General features: G+C 46.7%; 7 protein-coding genes across 7 annotated transcripts in view; 5 read left to right on the top strand and 2 right to left on the bottom strand.

Moving 5' to 3' along the window:
• AGABI2DRAFT_229218 (serine/threonine specific protein phosphatase) overlaps window positions 1-1567 on the top strand; it is a 3289-nt gene extending 1722 nt beyond the window's left edge. The window contains exons 4-10 of the mRNA XM_006456906.1: window positions 9-56; window positions 114-400; window positions 450-525; window positions 579-768; window positions 1022-1100; window positions 1353-1402; window positions 1429-1567. Coding sequence (XP_006456969.1) covers window positions 9-56; window positions 114-400; window positions 450-525; window positions 579-768; window positions 1022-1100; window positions 1353-1402; window position 1429 — 731 coding nt within the window. The 3' untranslated portion in view covers window positions 1430-1567. The remainder of the gene's footprint in view (window positions 1-8; window positions 57-113; window positions 401-449; window positions 526-578; window positions 769-1021; window positions 1101-1352; window positions 1403-1428) is intronic.
• Window positions 1568-2622: 1055 nt separating this feature from the next.
• AGABI2DRAFT_195907 (hypothetical protein) lies at window positions 2623-5089 on the bottom strand. Its single transcript, XM_006456907.1, has 10 exons — window positions 4847-5089; window positions 4637-4796; window positions 3932-4587; window positions 3757-3879; window positions 3584-3703; window positions 3206-3523; window positions 3093-3142; window positions 2938-3036; window positions 2765-2878; window positions 2623-2698 (listed from the first exon to the last, which is right to left on the bottom strand). The coding sequence occupies exons 1-10, from the start codon at window positions 5053-5055 to the stop codon at window positions 2637-2639; spliced, it is 1911 nt and encodes a 636-aa protein (XP_006456970.1). The 5' UTR covers window positions 5056-5089; the 3' UTR covers window positions 2623-2636.
• A 927-nt stretch (window positions 5090-6016) lies between these two features.
• On the bottom strand, window positions 6017-8306 carry AGABI2DRAFT_139552 (hypothetical protein). The gene is made up of 15 exons (XM_006456908.1): window positions 8066-8306; window positions 7985-8009; window positions 7872-7934; window positions 7802-7817; window positions 7725-7745; window positions 7561-7676; window positions 7282-7330; window positions 7133-7234; window positions 7058-7081; window positions 6794-7002; window positions 6710-6735; window positions 6500-6656; window positions 6424-6446; window positions 6318-6370; window positions 6017-6267 (listed from the first exon to the last, which is right to left on the bottom strand). Exons 1-15 carry the CDS (start codon window positions 8172-8174, stop codon window positions 6112-6114), a joined length of 1149 nt encoding a protein of 382 aa, XP_006456971.1. The 5' UTR covers window positions 8175-8306; the 3' UTR covers window positions 6017-6111.
• A 2479-nt stretch (window positions 8307-10785) lies between these two features.
• On the top strand, window positions 10786-13144 carry AGABI2DRAFT_122843 (hypothetical protein; the record flags this gene model as incomplete). The annotated part of the gene is made up of 13 exons (XM_006456909.1): window positions 10786-10867; window positions 10927-11204; window positions 11260-11386; window positions 11438-11596; window positions 11645-11764; window positions 11823-11939; window positions 12006-12217; window positions 12271-12321; window positions 12376-12506; window positions 12559-12670; window positions 12727-12908; window positions 12958-13034; window positions 13092-13144. The coding sequence occupies 13 exons, from the start codon at window positions 10786-10788 to the stop codon at window positions 13142-13144; spliced, it is 1701 nt and encodes a 566-aa protein (XP_006456972.1).
• Window positions 13145-13417: 273 nt separating this feature from the next.
• On the top strand, window positions 13418-16139 carry AGABI2DRAFT_122844 (hypothetical protein; the record flags this gene model as incomplete). The annotated part of the gene is made up of 3 exons (XM_006456910.1): window positions 13418-13772; window positions 14269-15082; window positions 15131-16139. 3 exons carry the CDS (start codon window positions 13418-13420, stop codon window positions 16137-16139), a joined length of 2178 nt encoding a protein of 725 aa, XP_006456973.1.
• A 266-nt stretch (window positions 16140-16405) lies between these two features.
• AGABI2DRAFT_195909 (hypothetical protein) lies at window positions 16406-17938 on the top strand. The gene is made up of 4 exons (XM_006456911.1): window positions 16406-16569; window positions 16625-16748; window positions 16809-17050; window positions 17106-17938. The coding sequence occupies exons 1-4, from the start codon at window positions 16450-16452 to the stop codon at window positions 17688-17690; spliced, it is 1071 nt and encodes a 356-aa protein (XP_006456974.1). The 5' UTR covers window positions 16406-16449; the 3' UTR covers window positions 17691-17938.
• Window positions 17939-18662: 724 nt separating this feature from the next.
• On the top strand, window positions 18663-19469 carry AGABI2DRAFT_122846 (hypothetical protein; the record flags this gene model as incomplete). The annotated part of the gene is made up of 1 exon (XM_006456912.1): window positions 18663-19469. The coding sequence occupies one exon, from the start codon at window positions 18663-18665 to the stop codon at window positions 19467-19469; it is 807 nt and encodes a 268-aa protein (XP_006456975.1).
• Between the last annotated feature and the right edge of the window lie 2287 nt (window positions 19470-21756).

Here is a 21756-nt window from a genome sequence, read left to right on the forward strand (position 1 = left end):
TTATGGAGCTCTTCAAGTCGGCGGTTTTTGTCCAGACACAAACTACTTGTTCATGGGTAAATAAAACTACGTAAAAAAAAAATGAAACCTTACCCCCAACACACCCCCTCCAGGCGATTTTGTTGATCGGGGTTTTTACTCTGTCGAAACGTTCCTCTTACTCCTCGCTCTCAAAGTCCGCTATCCCGACCGCATCACGCTTATTCGAGGAAACCACGAGTCCCGCCAGATTACTCAAGTGTATGGCTTTTACGATGAATGTCAACGTAAATATGGAAGTAGTAATGTATGGAGATGGTGTTGTGAAGTGTTTGATTATCTGGCGCTGGGTGCTATTGTGGATGGTCGTGTGTTTTGTGTCCATGGAGGACTCAGTCCGAATCTACAAAGCATAGACCAGGTCAGCAGTCAATCGGTATTTGAAAATCGTTTGTTCACGGCATCTTCAGATTAGGGCTATTGACAGGAAACAAGAAGTACCTCACGACGGTCCCATGTGTGACCTTTTATGGTCCGATCCTGACGGTATGCCCGACTCTCCCCAATCATTTGACATCGTATTCATGTAACATACCCAGATATCCCAGGATGGGGACTTTCACCCAGAGGTGCGGGTTATCTTTTTGGCGCCGACATCACAAAAGCGTTTGCGTATAATAATGCCATTGACCTCATCGCGAGAGCACATCAATTGGCTATGGAAGGCTTCAAACTCATGTTTGACCAAACCATTGTTACGGTGTGGAGTGCACCCAACTATTGCTACCGGTGCGTGACGATCAGCTTCATTTGGCATGAAGCTAGAAGTTCTTCTTTTTCGGCATGGCTACACATGTGCACGCACATACATACAAAGGGGGTTCTAGACTCCCGCATCACACATCAGACGATCTTGCACCGCTCTTGGGGACCAAGCCCCACCCTCCTCACTTATTCGTCTTCCCTGGATACCCTGAATCCCTTTCTCCCCACCCTATTGGCTCGGTCCCGTTACTTGTATATTAACAACGCTCTCTCATAGCTGCGGCAACGTTGCATCCATCCTCGAACTTGACGAACACCTTGGTCAAGAATATAAAGTTTTCAATCATGCTCCCATTGTACGTCGTGTTTTTTTTTTTGTCACACAATTAAATAGACCTACAACCGGACTTTCCTTTCTCCCTTCCCCTCCCTTCTTTTGTCACCGTTTTTCTTTATATATCATCGTCGGCGTTTCCAACGTTCCTTTTCGTCTCCTATCTGACTCAAATCTTGAATCTTATTGCTTTGTTTTTCTTTTTCTCTTTTTGCTCCTCCTCGTCTTTGCTCGTCTTGCTCATTTATTATTTTTATCTTGATCCGTCATGCAGGATGTCAGATCTGTACCTGCTAAGCGACCACCAGCCGATTACTTCTTATGATAGACATAACTGTAATGAGTCACTGATATCTACGATCGAAAAAAAGAGAGAGAGCCACCAAGGGAACCTAAGCTTAGTGTAACGCCTGTCATTCCGCAAAAGCAACCGACCACTCCATAACGTAAAGATGTATCGTAACCAAAAAAAAAAAAAAAATTACCCACATCAATACCATCAGGCAATAACATCACGGCCATCGCCCATCGGCCCTAATCCATCTATACCTATATCACTAGCATCATCCGACTCTCCGGCGCTCTTTGATCATTTTGCTCCAGTTGTTCTAATTACCTTCACGACACCATACAAACGTTCCATTATAATTTCAAATAAAAAAAACTCGACTCTTTTTCTCTTCTTTTTTTTTTTTTTTTCACACTAGACACCACATCACGACCGCGTTTTTCTGATTTCGGATAACCGGTCCCTGTTACCGGCATTGAACAAAAAAGGTCTTGGCGTAGCTTGGCGCTCGCTTTCTTTGAGGAGCCGAGCTTTCGGAGGTTTAACTAAAAAAAGAAAAGGGTCCGCATTAAGTAGGTCCGCAATAATGCCGCTTCATATTTCGTTTCTTGTCATGAAACATTTTGAAGAGAAATGTAAAAAGTCACTTGAAGAATGACCTCGACATCTTTTGTCTTACATAGAACACACGCCGATCATATACATACACGGACACATCCATTATCGGGGGGTGGCCTCTTTTCTGATCGGGTCTTTGTTTTCGGCGTAATAGAGAAATAAATAACGAGGCAATGGATTTCGGTCTAAGATCGATCGCCTCTCGCGCGATAAGTTCGTTCCAAAAAGCAAGGCTTTGAGTTGAGCCACACAATGACTGAATTTGAAAACAATTTCTCTTTTAGCATATAAATCGAATGTGAAGATTTGATACAGTTAAGCCCGCAGCAACCACGCTAGTGCTATTCAAAAAAAATCTTATTTCGCAATATCCCGGGAGCCGACAAGTGGCAAATAGTAGAAGAGGGCCCCATGTGGCCGACCGTCGCATGGAGGAAAGACGCGATGTATTCAATATCGGGATATTACGAACGTTGGCTGAAACATATAACCTCCACAAAAAAAAAAGAAATCACGTAGGTATGTACAGAAAACATATGACAACGGTGAAGCCGCAGTTATCGTTACGCAGAGTCCATACGCCGTCTAGATTTGATATGGAAATGCGATTTTTACCACAAGTACCTTGATTGAGTCTTACGGGGCAATCTCTTACGTCTTACCTTTAGGAGCACTTTTGGAGAACAACTTGGCCTTTTCAATAGCGGCATTACCTACAAACCACATCGGTTAAACACATGTTTGACGTGAGGACCAAAAGGTGAAACATTGAAACGTACTCTGCTTGATGAGATTCTGCTTGTAATCGACGATGGTGATATCACGTTTTGTGAGGTTTCGAATTGATTTATTGGCCACTTCCCAGAGCTCTTCAGCCACCTGACTGATTAAACCTGTGCGTGGATAAACAGTAGGTGAGGTAAGGCGAAATGAAAGTCAGACACAAACGTACGGAAATCGTGGGACACGATAACAACACCCCCTTCAAATACTTTGATAGCCTTGGCTAACGCATCAATAGAGTCCATATCCAAGTGATTGGTGGGTTCGTCTAGTAAAATTATGATCAATACAACGCTTCGAAACAGAGCACAGGGATATCATTACCAAGAAGAAGGATATGCGGGTGTTCCATAGCAAGCTGCGCAAAAACGACACTGCGTAGAGGTAAGAGTTCTCATTATTATCAAACACATACAGTAACCAAAACGCCCACTCACCGATTCCGGAGACCATCCGAGAGCTGCCTGATAGGAGACGTTTGGTGGGGACCAGAAAGGCCGAAGCGACCGAGCTGTGCACGCCATGCCTGAAGATCGAGTTCAGGGAACTTTTCATGGAACAAGCGCTGGAAGTATTCAATGGGACTTTGGTCGTACGGAAGCTGATCGGCAGAGTGCTGCGAATATTTGGCTAGTTTGAGGGCAGAGTGTTTGGAAATGGTGCCTTGGCATGGTTGCAAAACGCCAGTGATGAGATTGAGAAGGGTAGATTTGCCTGCTCCGTTTGCGCCCAAGATAGCGACGCGAGAATCCATGCTGTTGAGTCATGAAACATGAGTTCATACTTGAGAATGGGACAGCAATAGGATGACGTACTCGATACCGAAGGAGAGTTTCTCGTACAAGTAATCTTCTTTCCTCCCAGAATAGGAGAAGGCGACATTATCAAATGCTATGATCGGCGGAGGTAGTTTGCGGATATCCTCGAAATTAAAGCTGATACATATGAGAAGGAAGAAGGTCGCAATTGAAAAATGCAAACAGCGTACCGTAGTGGTCTGGGGGCCTCGACCTTTTCTATGAGGCCGGCAGCTTCCATCTTGTCGATGATTTTTTGCTTAGATTTGGCCTGACGAACGAGATTGGCATAAGTACCGGCCGAAGCGATGAATCTGTTCGGGTCTTAGCAAAGCACCACGCCAATTACATACTACAACGACTCACTTTTTGATATGAGCAATCTCATCCTGCTGTTTGTGGTATGCTTTCATCTGGTTCACCTCGTTTTCTTGTTTCGTTTTGACGTAGGTGGTGTAATTACCGCTGTAGTAAACCAACTTCTTCTTCATGGTGAGATCCATGATATGTGTACAAACAGAGTCGAGAAAGTCTTGCGAGTGGGATGTGATGACGAGAATGTGGTTGTAGGTGGAAAGGTAAGCTTCAAGCCAAACAACGGCGCCGAGATCCAGATGATTGGTAGGTTCATCAAGGAGAAGAAGATGGGGCTTAACGAACAGGGCCCGAGCGAGAGCCACACGCATTCGCCAACCACCGGACATATCCTTGGTCGGTTTCTGCATCATTTCTGGACTGAAACCGAGACCATAGAGTATGCTACCCGCTTTAGCCTCGAATGTATTGGGATCTAGTTCTTCTAGTTCTTCGTAAGCGGCGTCTAGAGCAAGGTCATCGACGGCGTCTGCAACGGAAAGCTCCTCAATCCGAGCCTCGAGCTTGGCAACTTTTTCCTTGGCCGAGTTGATGATGAAGTCTAGGGCGTTAACATCCGAAGGTTCTGCTTCGCCTCGGACGATATAGATATCAATGTGAGGTGGAATTTCGATGTCTCGCTCGGCGACCGATTGAAGAAAAGTTGACTGTTTGGGCTATGAGCAAACAGGAGAACTGTAAGGATAGGCGACATACCTTTCCCGAGCCGTTTTCACCGAGGAGACCATACCGATTGCCATAGTTGAGAGAGATTTCAGCGCCCTCTATGAGCAGACGACCGTGGAAGGAAAGTGTATAGGCATCAATCTTGATATCACGACCCTTAACGTCCGAAGTTAGGACTCCTGCAGCACTCCTGCTCGAATATGAGCCTATGAATATGGAACTGAGAAATATTATTCGTACCTCTCAGTAGCGAGGTTCAATCGGGCCATGGAAGACAAGTCTTCCTGGCTATTGGATTTGCTGGGAGCACCACTAACGCTGGTCAATGGCGTGCTGTGGCCATTTACAGAACCCGTCGGCGTTGTTGTCCGCGATGAGGGGCCAGTTCCAGCAGCCTTTTTTGCGGCCTTTTCAGCGAGGCGTTTTTGCTTGGAGGCGGAGGGAGCCATAGTCAGAGTCTGGTCAGAGTCGACGGCACCGATGTCAATCAATCTGATTTCAAAAAAATAAATCCATCAATTATTATTAATTTAGCGGAGTTTGAATGCACCCCTATGACGTTTCTGACCACGTTCAAGTGAATAACGAGCATTTGAATCCTTCAAGTTCAAACCAGCAGTTCAAGTTTCTCCCCTATGCATAATGGGAAATTTCAGACTCGGACCCTGATGGCTCTCTAATCCTATATAGGCGGAGCGGTCAGTCTAATGGTAAATTAGTCTCAAATTCTCGTTTCAATTTGGAACTTGACCATTTTTCACAGACCTTCAATCACGCAAGTCTCTTGATATAGGACTTCTCCGAGAAGTACAGCTCCATTCACGTCCATTCTTCCAAGTGGATAACAAAAACCTGCGCTCCATTTTTGTCAGCTGACATCTAGAATCCTCCACACACTCACTTCTTCGTTATCATTAGCGTGTCGCAAGCCTAGTAGCTCCGTTCTTATTGTCGTCGTATCACGGCTTCTCAGATTCGGCCGCAAGATTCCCGCATCGCAGTGACTGGGTGATGCGATGCGGAAATCTTGCGGGTCAGGCCTATAATTGTTGTCACTGTATCTCGTGTTCCCTTCACATCATCCTATTTTGATAATGTCCAATTCGAAGTCGCCGAGTTCGAGGCTTGTAAGGCGCCCACTTATCAAGCTTTTTTCGTCACTCTAGTCTCACCGGCCATTTCTACTAAAAGGCATCTTTTCCCACTGGTGTGTCTTCTCCAGCGCTCATGACTACAAGATGCTCTGTGCTATTTGTCGCTCTCCCTTAATCTAGATGGGCTGCCGGCAGGACCAGCATCCATCCAATCCTACTTGTCTGACAGAATGCGCTTGTGACCCGGCAAATGCCTTCTCATTCTCTTCACTCACACTATTTTCACAGTTGACATTAACTCAATATGAAAGATCGTGATCGGAGTTCTTAGAGATAGAATTGGGCACGCTGCTCTGGTAATGTACAAACAATGAAAGCACCATTTACGTTCTTTAACTCCCCTTTCGTGGCTCACGGGTGTAAAAGCACCTTTGTATAGCCCTCTACACGCCGATCAAATTTGTCGTACGCAGCAGGTGCCTGATCCAGTGACACCTCGTGTGAGACGACGAACGATGGTTTGGCTTTACCAGAGATAATCAAGTCGCGCAAGTATCGGTTGTAGGACTGCGGGTATTCTACGTGAATGGATTCATTCTGAAGAAGGCTATGCTTACTTTCACGTTGCACTGTCCAGTACCAATGGTCAAGCCCTTCTCGAAAAGTTTGCCTGTGTATAGGAAGTGAGTGTTTGGTCCATTCGGGGTACTGATTCTTACTGACCGAATGGGAACGAAATATAGCCCCTACACATGACTGTCAGCTCTATACTTCCCAATCTAATAAACGCTCTACGTACTTCGCCGCAGCTGAATCAGGAGCTCCAGGATCTTTGGGAACGTAGAGGCCAGGAATACCAAGTCCCCCAGTTGGCTTGACTACGCGAATCAACGACTCGAGGACTACGTTTGGTTGCTCCGTCTTCCCATCTCCAGTTGTTGCTTGGTATCCAACGGCTGCAAAGTCGCATAAGCATGGAATTCTGTTGAAAAGAACGCCTTTGACTCACCGTCAACTCCACGGTCGACTTCGTTTCTTATAACTCAACGTGAGTATCTCTTCCAATTTCCTGCTCGTAGTAAATAAAACTGACCCTCCGCGCAATTTCAAGATCTGGTCCACTGCATCGCCTTTGCTGAAGTCGATTGGGATACATCCAATTTCCCGCGCTTTATCCAAGCGCTCTTTGACGCGATCCACAACATAGACATCTGAGGCTCCCTGTATGTTGGCAGAATATGCCGCCATCAAACCAACAGGTCCACCTCCGAAAACGACAACGGATTCGCCAGGTTTGAATCCCTAGTCACACGTATCAGTGGATTTCCACAATGAGGATAAACAGTCAAAGACATACAGAAAGTTTAACACCATGCCAACCCTATCGAAAGACGTGGTCAAGAGGAGAAAACAAGAGGTATCAAATACATACCGTTGGGAAGATATCGGCCAGCAGTGAAAAGTCAGCTTCATTTTCTTTCCCGGGAGGAAGTTTCAGAGCGTTGAAGTCGGCGTACGGGACCCTGACGTATTCCTGATCCGCGTGAGCCAAGGCACGATACTCTGCTAATGGACGCTTACTGCCTGTCCGCCTTTGTATGGGCCCATAGCAACATAACTAATGGTATTCGTGTCAGAAGACCCAACCTTTTGGAGCAAAGAACTGTATCAGCATGCCACATACCCGTAAGCACTATGTCACGTTGTTGAAAAAGCAAGACATTGATCAGTATTCTCTATATTGCTGCTGTATTGCTGCTGAAACCTTACCCGCCAGCCTATCAACGAAGTTTCAATATACAGTTATCAATGTGGGCTCGTGTGAAGCCAAGTGGAAACTCCGTCAAGTGATCATAATGACTTACGAATCCAGGATTGACGTGGGTACAGAATGCAGAACGACCTTCCTCGCAGTTGGCGCAGCGACCGCAGCCTACATTGAACGGCATAACTACCCTGTCACCTTTCTTGAGGACCTAGAAGACGTTGAAGCTTTCCGAGAGTGCGGGGTGAGTGATACATACTGCGACTGCGGGACCCACTTCCTGAATGAACCAAGGACGTTAGCGCTACCTTCAAGCATTTGTTTTGGTCAACGTACATCGACTATTCCCATGCTGTTCATCGGGGTAAGCTGATCATACTACTGCGAAATGAAAAGGACTACGGACTTCTCGTGACCAAAAACAATGCCCGGCTCGGCCGCTGTGCGGCCCTCATACATATGCAAGTCACTGACCACGATGTTCAATCTAAGTACACGAACACTTGATCACCAGCATACCTTCCACAGATGCATGAAGTAGTGACTATAAGATCGCCAATCAGTTTCGGATAAAACGACAGCCATGGAAAGTCCAAGTACCCTTGACTATGACGTCATCTGGATGCATAATCTTGGGTTTCTCAACGTCGCGGATGACGACGCTGAACGGTTTCTCGTAGACGACTGCGCGCATAGTGGCGTTAGACATGGTGAGTGGCTTGTTGGGAGTTGGATGGGTTTGCATTCGCTTCGCTGTCTATCGTCCTTTATATTCCCGGAACATAGGGGTGATGTGAACTCGTGATGCTCGCATATTCAAATCTTCACATGCACATGCCAGTTCAGTGGCTGGCGTGCGGGATTTGAATCCTGAAAGCAGTGAGAGATTCGTCACATGGTATCTCGAGTGTGGGTAATTGGGGGTAATTGGATGGTATCAATCCCAAGTAGAATCACGTATTGGAACAACGCATCATGAAAGTTTGCCAATGTTTAAAGCTGCCACAAGTTCGTGCAGTTGCAGATACATAGTTTTTTGTCAAACTTCAAATAAATTCATTTCAGCCTCAGGTATATAATGTTCTGTAGGCCGGAGACAAGTGAATATATTGATCACTAACAGTAAGTAATTACCGAGATATGTTTTTCGACAACGAAACCAAGGAATTTCTTGTCTGATTTTCAAGTCAAATACGACACATAGTCAAGACTGCCTTCGACTTGGCAGTTTCTTCGCGACCAGTGATCTCATAAATTGCAATGTGACCATCGTTTTCAATGTATTGGCCGCTGATTGTATTAAATCGGGAAAGGTGAGGGCATTGAGTTCGTGGAGATAGATATTAGCCGGTGTCAGAACGTTCTGTTATGTACCTTTTCGTGTAGTGACCTCTAGAGAGCCTTCGATTAGTGATTCCTGCCTATATTCACGGTGCTTCTTCTTGATATGTTGGCCCTCTGACGGCAGTCCAGAACTGTTTTATTAATTTAAGAAGATTTCGCGACCACCACCGGAGTATCTACGTCGCTTCTATGCTCCAAGTATCACCTACTAAATTAGTTGACGTGGAGCCCTCAACTTAAGATAGAGCAATTCAGTGCCTGACTGACACACGTATTACAGGACTAAATTGCTTTTTCCAGATTTCGAAGTCACTTCAAGATATCGAGAGTAGGCCCTCCTAGTCCAGAAAATTGGCATCCATAGGCGAGGCATATTCACGCTCAAGGGCGTCGTCCAATGCACAAGAAATGTTTTCCTGTGGAACAGTCCACAATAGCTCAATGCTAGAAGAGTCAAATGATAATGGAAGCGTACAAAATGACAACGGGCCCGTGACGACGTTTGTGCTGAAACACTAATCAGGTCAATCTTCTAAGAATCGATGGGACAGTTTCCACCATTCTCACAAGCTGCTAACGTCGGCCTTATCGACAACTGGTGGTACGATGAGCTCGGAAAGCCTGCGTTTTGAGGCTTAGTTTCGAAGTCGTCGTGTGGGTAGAATTTACCGCTATGTATATATGACGATCCGGCCATTGACTTTTGCTTTCGAAATAACGTTCATAAATCAAATTTCTAAACGGTATCACGCAGATGTCTCAAGAGACGCTGTACCTCACCCAGATTTCGGTGCACATGTGTTAGCAGCAAAGTGGTCAAGTTTGACCTCGACCAACGTCGAAAAAATACCTTTTTCTTGGCCAAATCATCAGTTAGTATGATCGCTAGTATGATTCATGACTAGCAGCTGACTGGCGCTGGTGACTGGGTAACGTCCTGCTCCTGAACTACGGGAAGCTAGTATTTGTCACCATTTACATTAAAGACATCGATGTGCATACGCTATAAAGGCTAAAAATAATTATCTTGTAGACGAATAGGTCACAATTCGCGCGCTACATAGATACATCATCGCCATATCAATAGTGTAGGCCATTTAGTATCGAAAGAAGGTTTTGATCCTTTTGTTATGTTGGAGTAGTCGTGGCATAGAACAGCCGCTTTGCAAAAGGGCGCTGTTAAAGCTTCGACCCTGTACGAGGCAGTTGATGAATCGATGAACGTTGAACCTTAACTTTCCTTTTTGAGACCATTTTCTATTTTTACTTTTCTCTTCATCGTACGTTTCTTCCGCCTTCGCAGACATAGCAAAGCTATATATTGCTTCCGTTGCTACTACATAGTTTTCTCTCTGTAGTCTTGTCGAAGTACTTATACCACAGAGAACTCTAAATATTCACCCAAGTAATCAACAACCCGCGTATTCACTGAAGTGAGTAGAATAGCTATTCTCTTATGCTATGTCCATACCCCGTAAAGTCGTCTTCTTTCGCTTGAAAGTATATACTTGTCCTTAGGTATGTCCGAGTTGGCGACCTCAAGGCGGGTCTTCAACAAGTTGGTTTAAACATAGAAAAATACCAGGTCACCGGAGTCCCGGGCGGACAATTATTACCTGTCATTCGTGCGGTTTTTCGGTTCCGAGTTGCCGGTACTGATTTGAGCAATATTTCTGGTAATCGGGTGTCTTTCATTTGCCTTTCGGCTTGGACGGGTACCTGAAATCGTCTAATCAAGCAATTTTCTTGGCTGAGCCGAAAACGTCAATTCTACGGTATGTAATTAAAGACTACATTCGGGCTGGCTCGGAGTAAGTTGAGCACTAAGCTAGTAAGCTTTAGGCAATGCCATTGATTTCCCGGCCATACCGCGTTAGACTGATTACACTTTGACTGGGAAGAGGTCACTCCACACATTTAACATTGCAAATCTGGCTGACAGTACAGGACTCGTTTTACTTGTCATCCACTCTTTCATGTCTCCAGTATTAAGCGAATTCTTGGAAAACTCCATACCTCAAGGCTTTAGGATAAGTCACTTAGTCGCCTACCTAGCTGGTGAGTAGGGTTGAGCGGCATATGCTAGATGGCACCGAACGAACTAAACCACTTCCTAGTAGCTTACCTGTTCTGTGCCACATTTTACAGACTCGTCCTTCGACCCTACTTCCTATCGCCTCTATGCAGCCTTCCTGGTCCTCCTTCTGAAAATATTGTTATGGGCGACTACCGTGAAATGCTTGTCCACGAGCCACACCAAGCCTTGGGCAAATGGGCCAAAAGATATGGAGCGGCCGTCCATATGGTAGGACCGTTGGGAGTTGAACGGTTGATGGTTCTGAAACCCGAGGCACTACATCAGATTATGGCCAAGGATTGGCTTCAGTACCCTCGAGTAAGTGTTCGATCTGGTGCATGTGAAGATGCAGAAAACTTACTTCGATCCCAAGCCTGCATTTCTCCGTAATATCTTAGGGTTGGTTTCTGGGTACGGATTACTCACGGCTACAGGAGACGAGCATAGACAAATAAGAAAAGCCTTGAATCCTGCATTTACGCTTTCGAATCTCATGGCTCGTAAGTGTCTCTCCATGAAAGGGATAATTTTCTCTATTAAAGCCATCTAAGAAAGCGACATGTATTGGGAGTCTATCGATGGGTACATGAAGGCCATCTCTGGATTTAAGCTTGTTTCACTAACGGGACAATCCTCTAGACTCGTTGAGCTCCTCGAGGCTAAATCTGAAGCAGTAGAGAATGGGGCAGTTATTTCTGTATATGAATGGAGTACGTGGGTTGTAGATTGACTCGAAATTATCTGACGGCACTATTCAGTGAGCAAAGTGACTCTGGATATTCTATGCGAAACTGCTTTCGGGTATAAGGCTGACACACTCCATGACCCTCATAACGAGCTCGGGCTTGCATATCATAAGTTCGCGGGACTTCAAACAGGTACGTCTCCACGGACATCATTGTGGTATATCACTCGACAGATACTTTACATTTTCAGCAACTAATTTCTTTAAATTAATGGTGGGGATGACGGTATTGCCGGGCTTCCCCTGCCTTTTGGCATCTAATTGGGCCTACCGCAACCGTAAGGTTTTCGACTATATTCCTCTACTTAGTACGTGAGGGTACAAATGCAGTTTATTTGACTATCCTGAACCCTGATTGATCCTCTTCACAAAAGGTGGTCTCAGTACCATGATCGGATCGCTGTATGAAATCCGCCGAATTTCAAAGAAATTGTTGGACGAGAAGCTCCGCGAGGCTGATTTCGCATCAAACGAAGATGGCAAGCGCGACGTTATGAGCGTTCTTACTCGTGCTCGCAAAGCTGAGGAACAGAATATAAGCCCGGGGTGCTACGGTATGAATGAGCAAGTGATGATAGACCAAGTCGTAAGTGTCTGCCAAGCTCTTCAGATTATCCCGCTTAACGAATTCTTTGATAGCTAACTGTTCTTGGAGCTGGTCATGGAACCATCGCCGCCGGATTAACTTGGGTAGGAGCCGGATTCTGATCTGTCTCAAAACCTTTCACCTTACATTGCTTCTAGGCTTTATGGCTCCTTGCTAACCATAAGGAGAGCCAGAAAAAGTTACGACAAGAACTTGAACCACTCATGGGATCTGGATCTCGCCCCGATTTTCGGGAATTAAAGGATTTGAAGTGGTTGGACTGCGTTGTGTTAGTATGCAAATCAAAGGTGTCTTGTTGACATTGACAAAAGAATTTGCAGGATGGAGAGTCTGAGGGTAATGCCCCCGGTTCCTGTCACGGTGCGTATAGCGAAAGAGACAGGAACGGTTGATGGGATTGTCATTCCGCAGGGAACATTGATATATATCCCTGTATGTTCTTCACGTTCAGCGGCGATGACTCGAAATGACTTACTGGGTTGCAATAGATTCGGGCGGTTAATACGTGCACAGCAACATGGGGCGAAGATGCAGAAGAATTTTGCCCTGAAAGATGGTTGAATCTACCAAAAGCGTATCATCCGTCCTATTCGTTTTTATCATTCTTCGCGGGGCCCCATACATGTATTGGAAAGACGATGGCTATCTACGAAATGAAGGCTATCTTAGCGTACGTTTCTCTAAAAGATTTGTTTGGTCTACGCTAATGCCGACAATAGTGGTTTGATTGCGAATTTCGAGTTCGAGCCTACACATGAAGGGCAGCAAGTGAATCATACTGCTGGAATCACTATGAGTAAGTGCCCACATCCATCCCGACGCCATGGACTGATTTCATATTCCATACTTGCAGGACCTACCGACGGAATGCCTCTCCGGATTAAGCGTATTTATAGACCATACTAAATGACCTTTGTAGCGGCTTTCCGGGTTACTTACTACTTACTTCACCTATAATTTAAAGCAGGTAATTATACAATAGATTGCGTTAATATTAGAGGAGAAAACCAATGGGTTCGGAAAGAGCCTTCAGCCTGAGGATATCGCAGCACTTCGACTCGAACTTGTCCTCTGACAAAAATATTGACAAATAACTTCAGTACTCTATTACTACTACTAAATGCCTAATCATGCGACCGCTCAACCCCGTAAGTTCATATATCGATTCATTTGTGAACCATGCTTAATGATGGTCAAGTTAATGTATTGCGGTTCCTTGGAAAAAACGACATTGTGTGCTATCGCTCTGGCGGTTTCCTCATTTCCCCCGAAATCGCAGCCCAGTGGGCATCTCGTATCCGGGGCCCGGGAAGAGAGATCGACGTCAGATACATGATCCCAATCAACGACGCAATTCATCCCGGAGTTAAAGGTCATGGAGCTGCCTGCGAGTTAGTCGGAAACGAAGAATTGAATTACATGGTTATAACGCAGTCGGAATTTCTTGGCTTATACTCACCCAATCTGACCACTTTTGAGGATTTCGAAAGGGGTGGAAAAGAGGATGTTGTGGAACAATTCTTGAAGGATGAGGGTAAGTCGACGTTGGTATACTTATTCGCATACCTGACCTATGAAAAACAGGAGTGACTGACTACGAATTCATGACGATCTTAAGACGGGTAACGCCTTGATGCTTGCTTGCACAACTCGTTTGGTTTTCCTGTCTCTGCGTTCTCATTTGAAACATATGCCCTCCCGGAATATAAATGCACGACAAAGGAAATTCCGATTCTGAGCGACCTTTATGATACTGCGCACTGAAAACAAATAGTGAAGTTGTTATGAATGCGTGCACACGACGCGGTCCTGACACAATAGTTTGATTTCTTGTTCCATGCACGGAGGTTGCCTCTCTCCATTTGAAGCCATTTATATATAGTCATTCCCATTACCTTTGAACGGTTTTCAACGAATTATCTCGTACTTCAAACAAACCAATAGATAAAAGTAATACTGATAATATCTATACATGATTCTTGGCAGAGGTCGTGGAAGAGAGGCTATTCTGTGGCTGTGTCATATCACAGGTGTAACATCGCCTGGCTTCGAACGTCCATCAGTCTGGCTTATGGTCGACAGTATTACCTCTCGGTTCAGGAATATCTTCAAAAAATCTGAAAGCGCTCCAGAAGTCAATCTGGTCGAAGGTGCCGCAGATACGTCTCAGGTCGAACCAGTCTCCTTCGCTCTCCAGATCCAGTCTCTTATCGAAAACCTCCCTTTGCCCACTAGTACCCCGAACTCGGAGCCTTCTCAGGATGGGAATCAAGCTCTACCACCGTCTCCTCCTCAGGACTCAAAGCTCATGCGGATGCTGCGTAATACCGCCGTCATGAATGGCTCTCGCGGCACAAACGTTGACCGTCCCAGTATCTGGAGCATCCTCGAACGACTACGTTCTCCGCAGCAGAATAAAGAACCCACGGAGAATGATCATGATCATCGCAGCGACGACGACGTTTCAGACTTGTTCTCCGATTCATCGAGTGTGATGCTTTATTCTCCCTTGCTTCCAGCACGTGGCTCCCTCGTCGAGTTGGCTGATTCCGAGGTGACTATAGATGTTGTGGAGGAGGTGGGAGAAGACGAGGAAGAGGGGGAGGAGGTTGGTGGGGCTGAGATTTTACAATCCGGGCCGCCAATACCAGGTTGGACATGGGCAAACGTTTTACCTTCTTTTGACTGGTTCACTCAACCTGCGCAATCAACGTCCTCGGGAGGCAATGACCCTGCTCTAACGCCTCGAACGCGTGAGCGACAGCTGCGAGCACAAGCTTCCCGTGTTTGGATTCCCTCGAAAGAACAATTGTCTATTCAGTGTTTATGGTGGGGTTATCGGATGTGAGTTGACTGTCGTTTACCAGAACTTTGCCTAATGTCCTCATGCAGGTTCCTTCCTCCTCCTGTTTTGGACATTCTCAATGACAGACAACTTGAGGCCGCCAGACGTACCGTCATGATCACCACTGCGCTTACCTGGTTTTTCAACAATCTTCCGATAGACAGTCTCCCTCCCCCCCTCCGACCCACTCTTTTACTTATAAAACATATCGCCCCTTACCTCAGTTACATTGGAACGTTTATTTCGTGGAGTTGGGGTACAATGGCGAGTTATGACCAAGGATGTGGTATAACTCTCACAGCGACGTGGATATTACCGTTCGCGCTCATACCAGGGACGTGGTTTGAGCGGGATTGGCCAATGAGTCCTCCAAAGTCGCCTCGACCTCTACCCGGAACGTCGTCTCCTCAAATTGAACCTGTAGCCTTACAGTCTGAAGCCCATTCTCCTACTACATTGATCTATACAATGACACCACCAGCATCTCCACGATCACCTCCCTCAACCATTTCTACATCTACGCAACTACCAAATACTCCGCCTTCCCCTGGACCTTCAATTTTACTACCTCCAGACTCGGATCCAAGGTCTTCAGTAGCCCCATCGTCGCCAGCGTTATCCTTTGTCACGGCTCCGGGCTCACCGCCTCCTTCGTCTCCAAAACGCAATCCACTGAGCCTTGCTGGGCTCGTGGCGAAATCGCCTCTGATCCGGGTGCGACGGATACGATCGAAGCAGAACCTCAATCCTACATCCATTAGACCTCCACATCATAGTCCGTCACCCCTTTCCCAATCACATTCGCCACTGGATGCCGAGTTTGGTTATTCTGTCTCTCCCTCACCGCTGTATAGTACGACTCTACGTCAGACTCCCATAGACGCATCCTCCTCTGGGGTATCTTATCCGTCGCCTCCTGCTCACCCACGCGATTTGCGATTGTTGCAAAGTCCAATGTGGGAATGTTCACCTTTACCCTCGGAAGATTCGCTGCCGCAGGAGGAACGTAACAGCGGCGGGAAAGGCAAAAGATTTTTTGGGCGGAGACAATCGTGACGGAGGGCGCTTATATCTGTACCTTTTTTGTATTGTTGTATTCATTGGAATATAGGCACGTGTGGTTTTATTTAGTGGGATCTGACAGGTAATACCAAGTGCCAAGCACAATGACCCTTGGAAGGTTAATCATCGTATGTCCAACGGAATTGCAAGTTGCCTGGGTCGGTGGACGGCGTTGTTTGGCCGCTCCACGGATGCTAAAAATAGGCGACTCCTGAGGGATAAATGCGGGGGTTGTTTGGACAGGATTGGCCACACGTTTCTTGTTTCTCCCATTTCGGATTGCATCCACCGCCGCTCGTTCACCATGTTTTCGCTCTCCCTCTCTGCTGTCTTCCTCGCTGCCTCCCTGGCCCGTGCGCAGGTCACCGGCACCTTCCCCCCCACCCCTCTCTATTCAAAACATTTCCCCCACCCAACAGACCTCGTCAGTTTTTCTTGTTTTTTTTTTCCCCCCCTGGCCTTTTACTCACTCCTCCTAGCCCGAAAAAGTCGATACCGACCAGGGCCTCATTCGTGGCACACAGTTTGGCTACAACATCTGCAACTCTACCACTGAAGGCCCCACCTCCCTGTGCCAGACGTCATACGTGAACGGTATCGAAGGTATTTGTTATCCGTTGCTACCAGACTCCCCATCACCTCCACTCACTTTTTTTCTCCCAGATTTCTGTCTCTGGTCTACCCCAACCGAAGGTAAACCTATCTCTGACACCGAGGGGGAGACCGTCGCCTATTGTTCAAAGAAGGGCTACGGCACCCGTGTCATGCCGGCCGGTACCATCAAGGGCCTTCAGGTTATAAAAACCCCCTCTTACATCTCTTACGTCGGTTTCATCGATCAGACGTTGCTTGGCCTTCCAGCCGATGACTTTGGTGGCGAGTTGGACCCCCATGGTGCTGACCTTGTACGTCTACTCTACCATCGTGTCTATGTCGGCCCTACTCATCCTTGTTGCATAGCGTGGTAACCCCATGGGTGGTGTCGTCTATTCGAAAAATTTCACCAGCGATGGCCTACCCACCCAAGTCCCTGATTGGAATCTCTTCATAGGTGGTGGTGGTTTTTGCATGAAGATCTGCGACCCCGCGGATCCCAACGCCGCTCGTTATTGCGAGAACAGACTTGATCGTATCGGCTGTGCCTACAATCTTCCCAGCAATGCTCAAACTGGCACATTCGAGGTCTGTGAAGGTGACAACATGGAGTTCCCCGGTGTTTACACAAGCAATGGCGCCACTCTCACTTATGCCCAACCGGCCGAGTCCCTTGGTCCTATCACCACTGTCCCTTATACTCCTGTTGTCCCCTCGTCATCCAACTGCGTTACTTACACCAGCGCCCAGATCTATACGGATCTTGTCGCTCCATCTGGTGCTACCTCTAGCGGTGCCTCTGGCGCAGCCCCAACTGCTGCAGGCCAGTCTACATCCACCGCGACCGGACGCGGTGCTGGTTCTACTGATTCACCCAACGACGCATCCGCCCTCGCGGTTTCTGGCATCTCCCTTCTTGGTGTCGTCTTTGCTTCACTCTTCTTCTCATAAATGATTATAATTACATGACGTCCTGATGTTTCTCGGATATTAAACTTTTTTAACCCTTTATATACCGTAGACTTTTGGCACTGTCGCTTACTTTTTCGTGTACTGACGATCGTGTTATGGACATTTTGCTTGGATATTTAATTAGCAATTGGACATGTGACTGATTGTCTTGATCCCCAACACCGACGATGCACTATGTTTTCGCCATCCTCGACACGGTGTTCAAGTCGATGGATAAGTCGTCCAACCTCAACAATGCCCTCGTCTCCCGCGCCGCGTTAGATTCCCTTTGGAGACAAGTCAACGAACTGTATCGGCTATTTAACCTACTGGCGTCCTTGAAAAAAGACCCCGACTCTAAAAAATACGTGAGCTTTGGCAACAGCCAAGATTGTATGAAGTTCTACAGGAATTTCGCGTCTGCCCGAGTCCAGCGACTGGACTCGTTTCCACCGCTATTCAAAACGCGTCCGGGAACTCGTTTACGACGGGCATGAATTTAAATCCGAAATGAACCCAAGCGTATTCAACGATGTTGCCAGAACGAGAATATCATTCTCTATCCTGCCCAATATACGTACACTCGTCTGGAGAGGTCCTATCCGTCTCTGCGTCATGTTTATGAATTCCAACCTCAGAAATTTCACCGTGCATATCCCGCGTACCCTCGACATCACGGCCTATCGTTTTTTTTTGCGTCCTTTGTTCGATGATATCACTGATCGAATGCCTGACCTTGTGTCACTCAATATACAAACGGACATACCAATGAAACTCCTTGAATTCGCCGTCGTCAGGCTTCTCAAATCCCTCCCCAACCTTCAAAAACTCGTCCTACCTCGCTTCTGTTTCACGACTCGTATCGCCGAGTGTGTTTCAAGACTCTCCAAACTCTGCTGTATTGAATACCATTACTCCCATAAGCAGGGCAATGGCGATCCAACCGATATCAAGATATTCAAGCCCTAATTGATGGAAGGCGCCTTTCCATCTTTATGGGATCTTTCACTTACCACCACATACGATAACCTGCAACGCTTTTTCACCATCCCCTTCTCTCCCTCTAGTATAACCATGTTGTATGTCGAGTCGCCAAATGTTGAAACGCTCAGCGCGATCCATCGGCTTCTCGTAGCCGTTTCCGAGAATTGTCAAATGCTTAAACTTTTGGCTCTAATATCTCGCCGTCGGTCTCTTGAGGTCGATCTAAGTGAAGACCAAATTAATACGACCCGGCGCGTCACCATACACACACTCAAACCGCTTCTTGCTTGCGCCAACTTGACCTCATTCGAAATCATTCACCAATATCCTCTTTTACTCCAACAAGAAGACGTGGAGACCTTTGCAACGAGATGGCCGTTACTAGAGACTCTGAATCTCAATAGTGAGCCATACGACCTCCAAGGGCCCAAGCTGACACTCGAGGCTCTATTTCCCTTTGCACGGCATTGTCATCGCCTCAGTGATCTCAGCATCTTCCTTGACGCCTCCACAACCCTTATTCCCAAAATATCTTTGTCATCGCCGCCCCCTGTGATCTCGAGCCTGAACAGGCTGTCCATGGGACTTTCCAAAATCACCGCATCGGCACTGGTCGCCATTTTCCTCAGTCACCTCCTACCTGTCACATGTACCGTTGACTACGGCGTTACTTGGTTGGATCATTTGATTACGGTCCAGCGAAGACTCGTAAACTCGGGATTTTTGGTTAGGTCTAACCATCCATGGCAGCGTGTTCTTCCCCTAGCGTTTTCATACTCTTCCAAGCTATTGTAAATGAGTGCTATGACCATCTTTGAATCAGAATGAAACAATTTGCTCGCAGCGTAACTTTCTCGTCGTCGTCAGCGGAATTCCCTACAGATGTAACCACCATCATCAATTGTCGAGGCTGCGAGGTGAATCCGATCATGGACAAGGGTCAAAGGAATATTACCGGCGGCCCACCAGTATCCTTGGTTCCAGTAGCGCCTCGCCATCACTCAATTCTTTTGACTGTGACCTGCGCAACTTGGACATTAAACACGTTGTACCGAGACTAAGGACGCTATTCCTCAACAACCACGCTGCCGACCAGCTTTAAACTCCACATAATAGGAGTAAAAGGAAGGAAATATATATGCTCCAAAGATGGAGGTAATGCGACTAGAATTATGCTCACGGCAAATGGGATGGCTTGGTAACCGGTGAGTACGGCTATCGGTCAAATACCTCGTTGAAATTTTACCATAGACTCTTCATATTCAGTAGTATGGCGATACACTACTCTATAAAACATGTATCAAGGTTTTAGAACGAACGAATGCCACTTCAATATAACTCAAGTTAAATTCCGGGGTTAGGGGCGGAGGAGAAACTACGAGCGAAGCGAGTAGTTTCGACGACGGGGCACAAGGGCTGGGAGGGGGGACCTCCGAGCCTGCCCTTTCGTCTTTAAAGACTCGTCAGGTGCCATACGTCATAAGGGCCAAGACCTCGGACATCGAGCATCTGACAAGCCGATCAGACTACTCGCCTCGCTTCCAAAGAACGAGGTACAATACATAAATAACTACCAATATAAAGAGTGGATGAAGGACCGGAATAGATAGAACTCACCTGGCTCCGGCACGAGGTGCGCTGTCTTCCCAGGGAAGACAGAACGCGTGAATTCTAAAGATAGTTATCTTATCATATGACATAGATAAGCGCGCACCTTAATATAGCGAGTTTGGCGCCGACACGTGACCTGTGGGAAAAACACCCCTTCCCAACCTGAGAACCCAGAGCGTGAGAAACACGGTTAGGTCCGTTAGCGGTTAGGGGTTAGGGGTACACACGTGGTTAGTATGTTGTTAATCCAGTGTCGGATATATTAAGGCTTACCGCGAAAGTGTATTGCAATGTCCGTCTAAGCGGATTAGAGCACTCGCAAGGTAATAAACTAGACGACTTAATTACAAAGTAACTAAACATAAGAAAAATCCCCGTCCCCAGCTGCACGCGGTTGCATAAGAGGCGTATGATTGGATGCGTTCATCACTAAAGACGAAACTCCATCCAAACAAGAGTTACTGTCCAGCACCCGGAACTAGCACCGATAACGAATTACAGGACATAAGTCCCCACGTCACCGGGTAGATTTACCCAGGGTTTACCCGGCTTCACCCAGGTAGGACAGAATAACGCTAAAGGACGGCAGAGCCTATCAATCAGCCCGTTAAAGAAATCTAATAGCCGGCAAACCAGAACCGCGGAAAGACACGGCCTAGATCTCTATTACAGGAATGTATTCAAATGTTTAGCCACATGTCCAAGGTAGTTTGATGGGATGGATCCCGGTCGACGTCATCTTTACGATGAAGGACCTTCACTACTTGGCGGTCGTGACGCATCAAGACAGATTTGCGCCATGCGGCGGCAAGATCTATGATTTCCGTAGTCCTCTTTTTAGACACTAGGAATCGGCGATCGAGAAGTCCGAGTTTGTCAAGTCTATAGAATTGGCCATACGCACCTTCCCCTACCATACTAGGATGATACTCCGAGCCCGGAGGCAGAGCACCACCGTTTTGGCGGAGGTTAGATAGTACGACGTTCCTAAACTTGGTTTTCGACACGGCCGGATGTAGATCTTTGATCGTATCGGCTCGGCCGAAGGTCGAGACGCGAAGCGCCTCCAACCACCCGTTCTTCATCTGTTCTTCTAGTTTTCGAACGTTAAAAAAGTCCCAGGATATGTTATATTCGCTTTTTAGCACAAGCACGTCAGCCCGTGGCGGCGAGTTCTCTCTTAATCTCGTATCCCACCGTGTTTGGTAATTTTGTTTTAACCAAGAGGCGATTAACATAGGAGGATAGCCACGTGCGATGTAAATGTCCGCAACTTCTTTACACGCATCCGCAAAATCGTCAAATTGCGAGCTAAGCGTAGCCATCCGGCTCAGTTCACCGATGAATGTGCCTTTTTTGACATACAAAGGGTGAGAACTGATCCAGGGTATCCGTTCAAAGTGGTTCAGCGGTTTCCGGTACGGCTTCCATTGAAGTCGCTTACTTTTATCGAAGTAAAGTGTCATATCCA

Source organism: Agaricus bisporus (genome assembly GCF_000300575.1).
Source record: "Agaricus bisporus var. bisporus H97 unplaced genomic scaffold AGABI2scaffold_14, whole genome shotgun sequence".
Classification (NCBI taxonomy): domain Eukaryota; kingdom Fungi; phylum Basidiomycota; class Agaricomycetes; order Agaricales; family Agaricaceae; genus Agaricus; species Agaricus bisporus.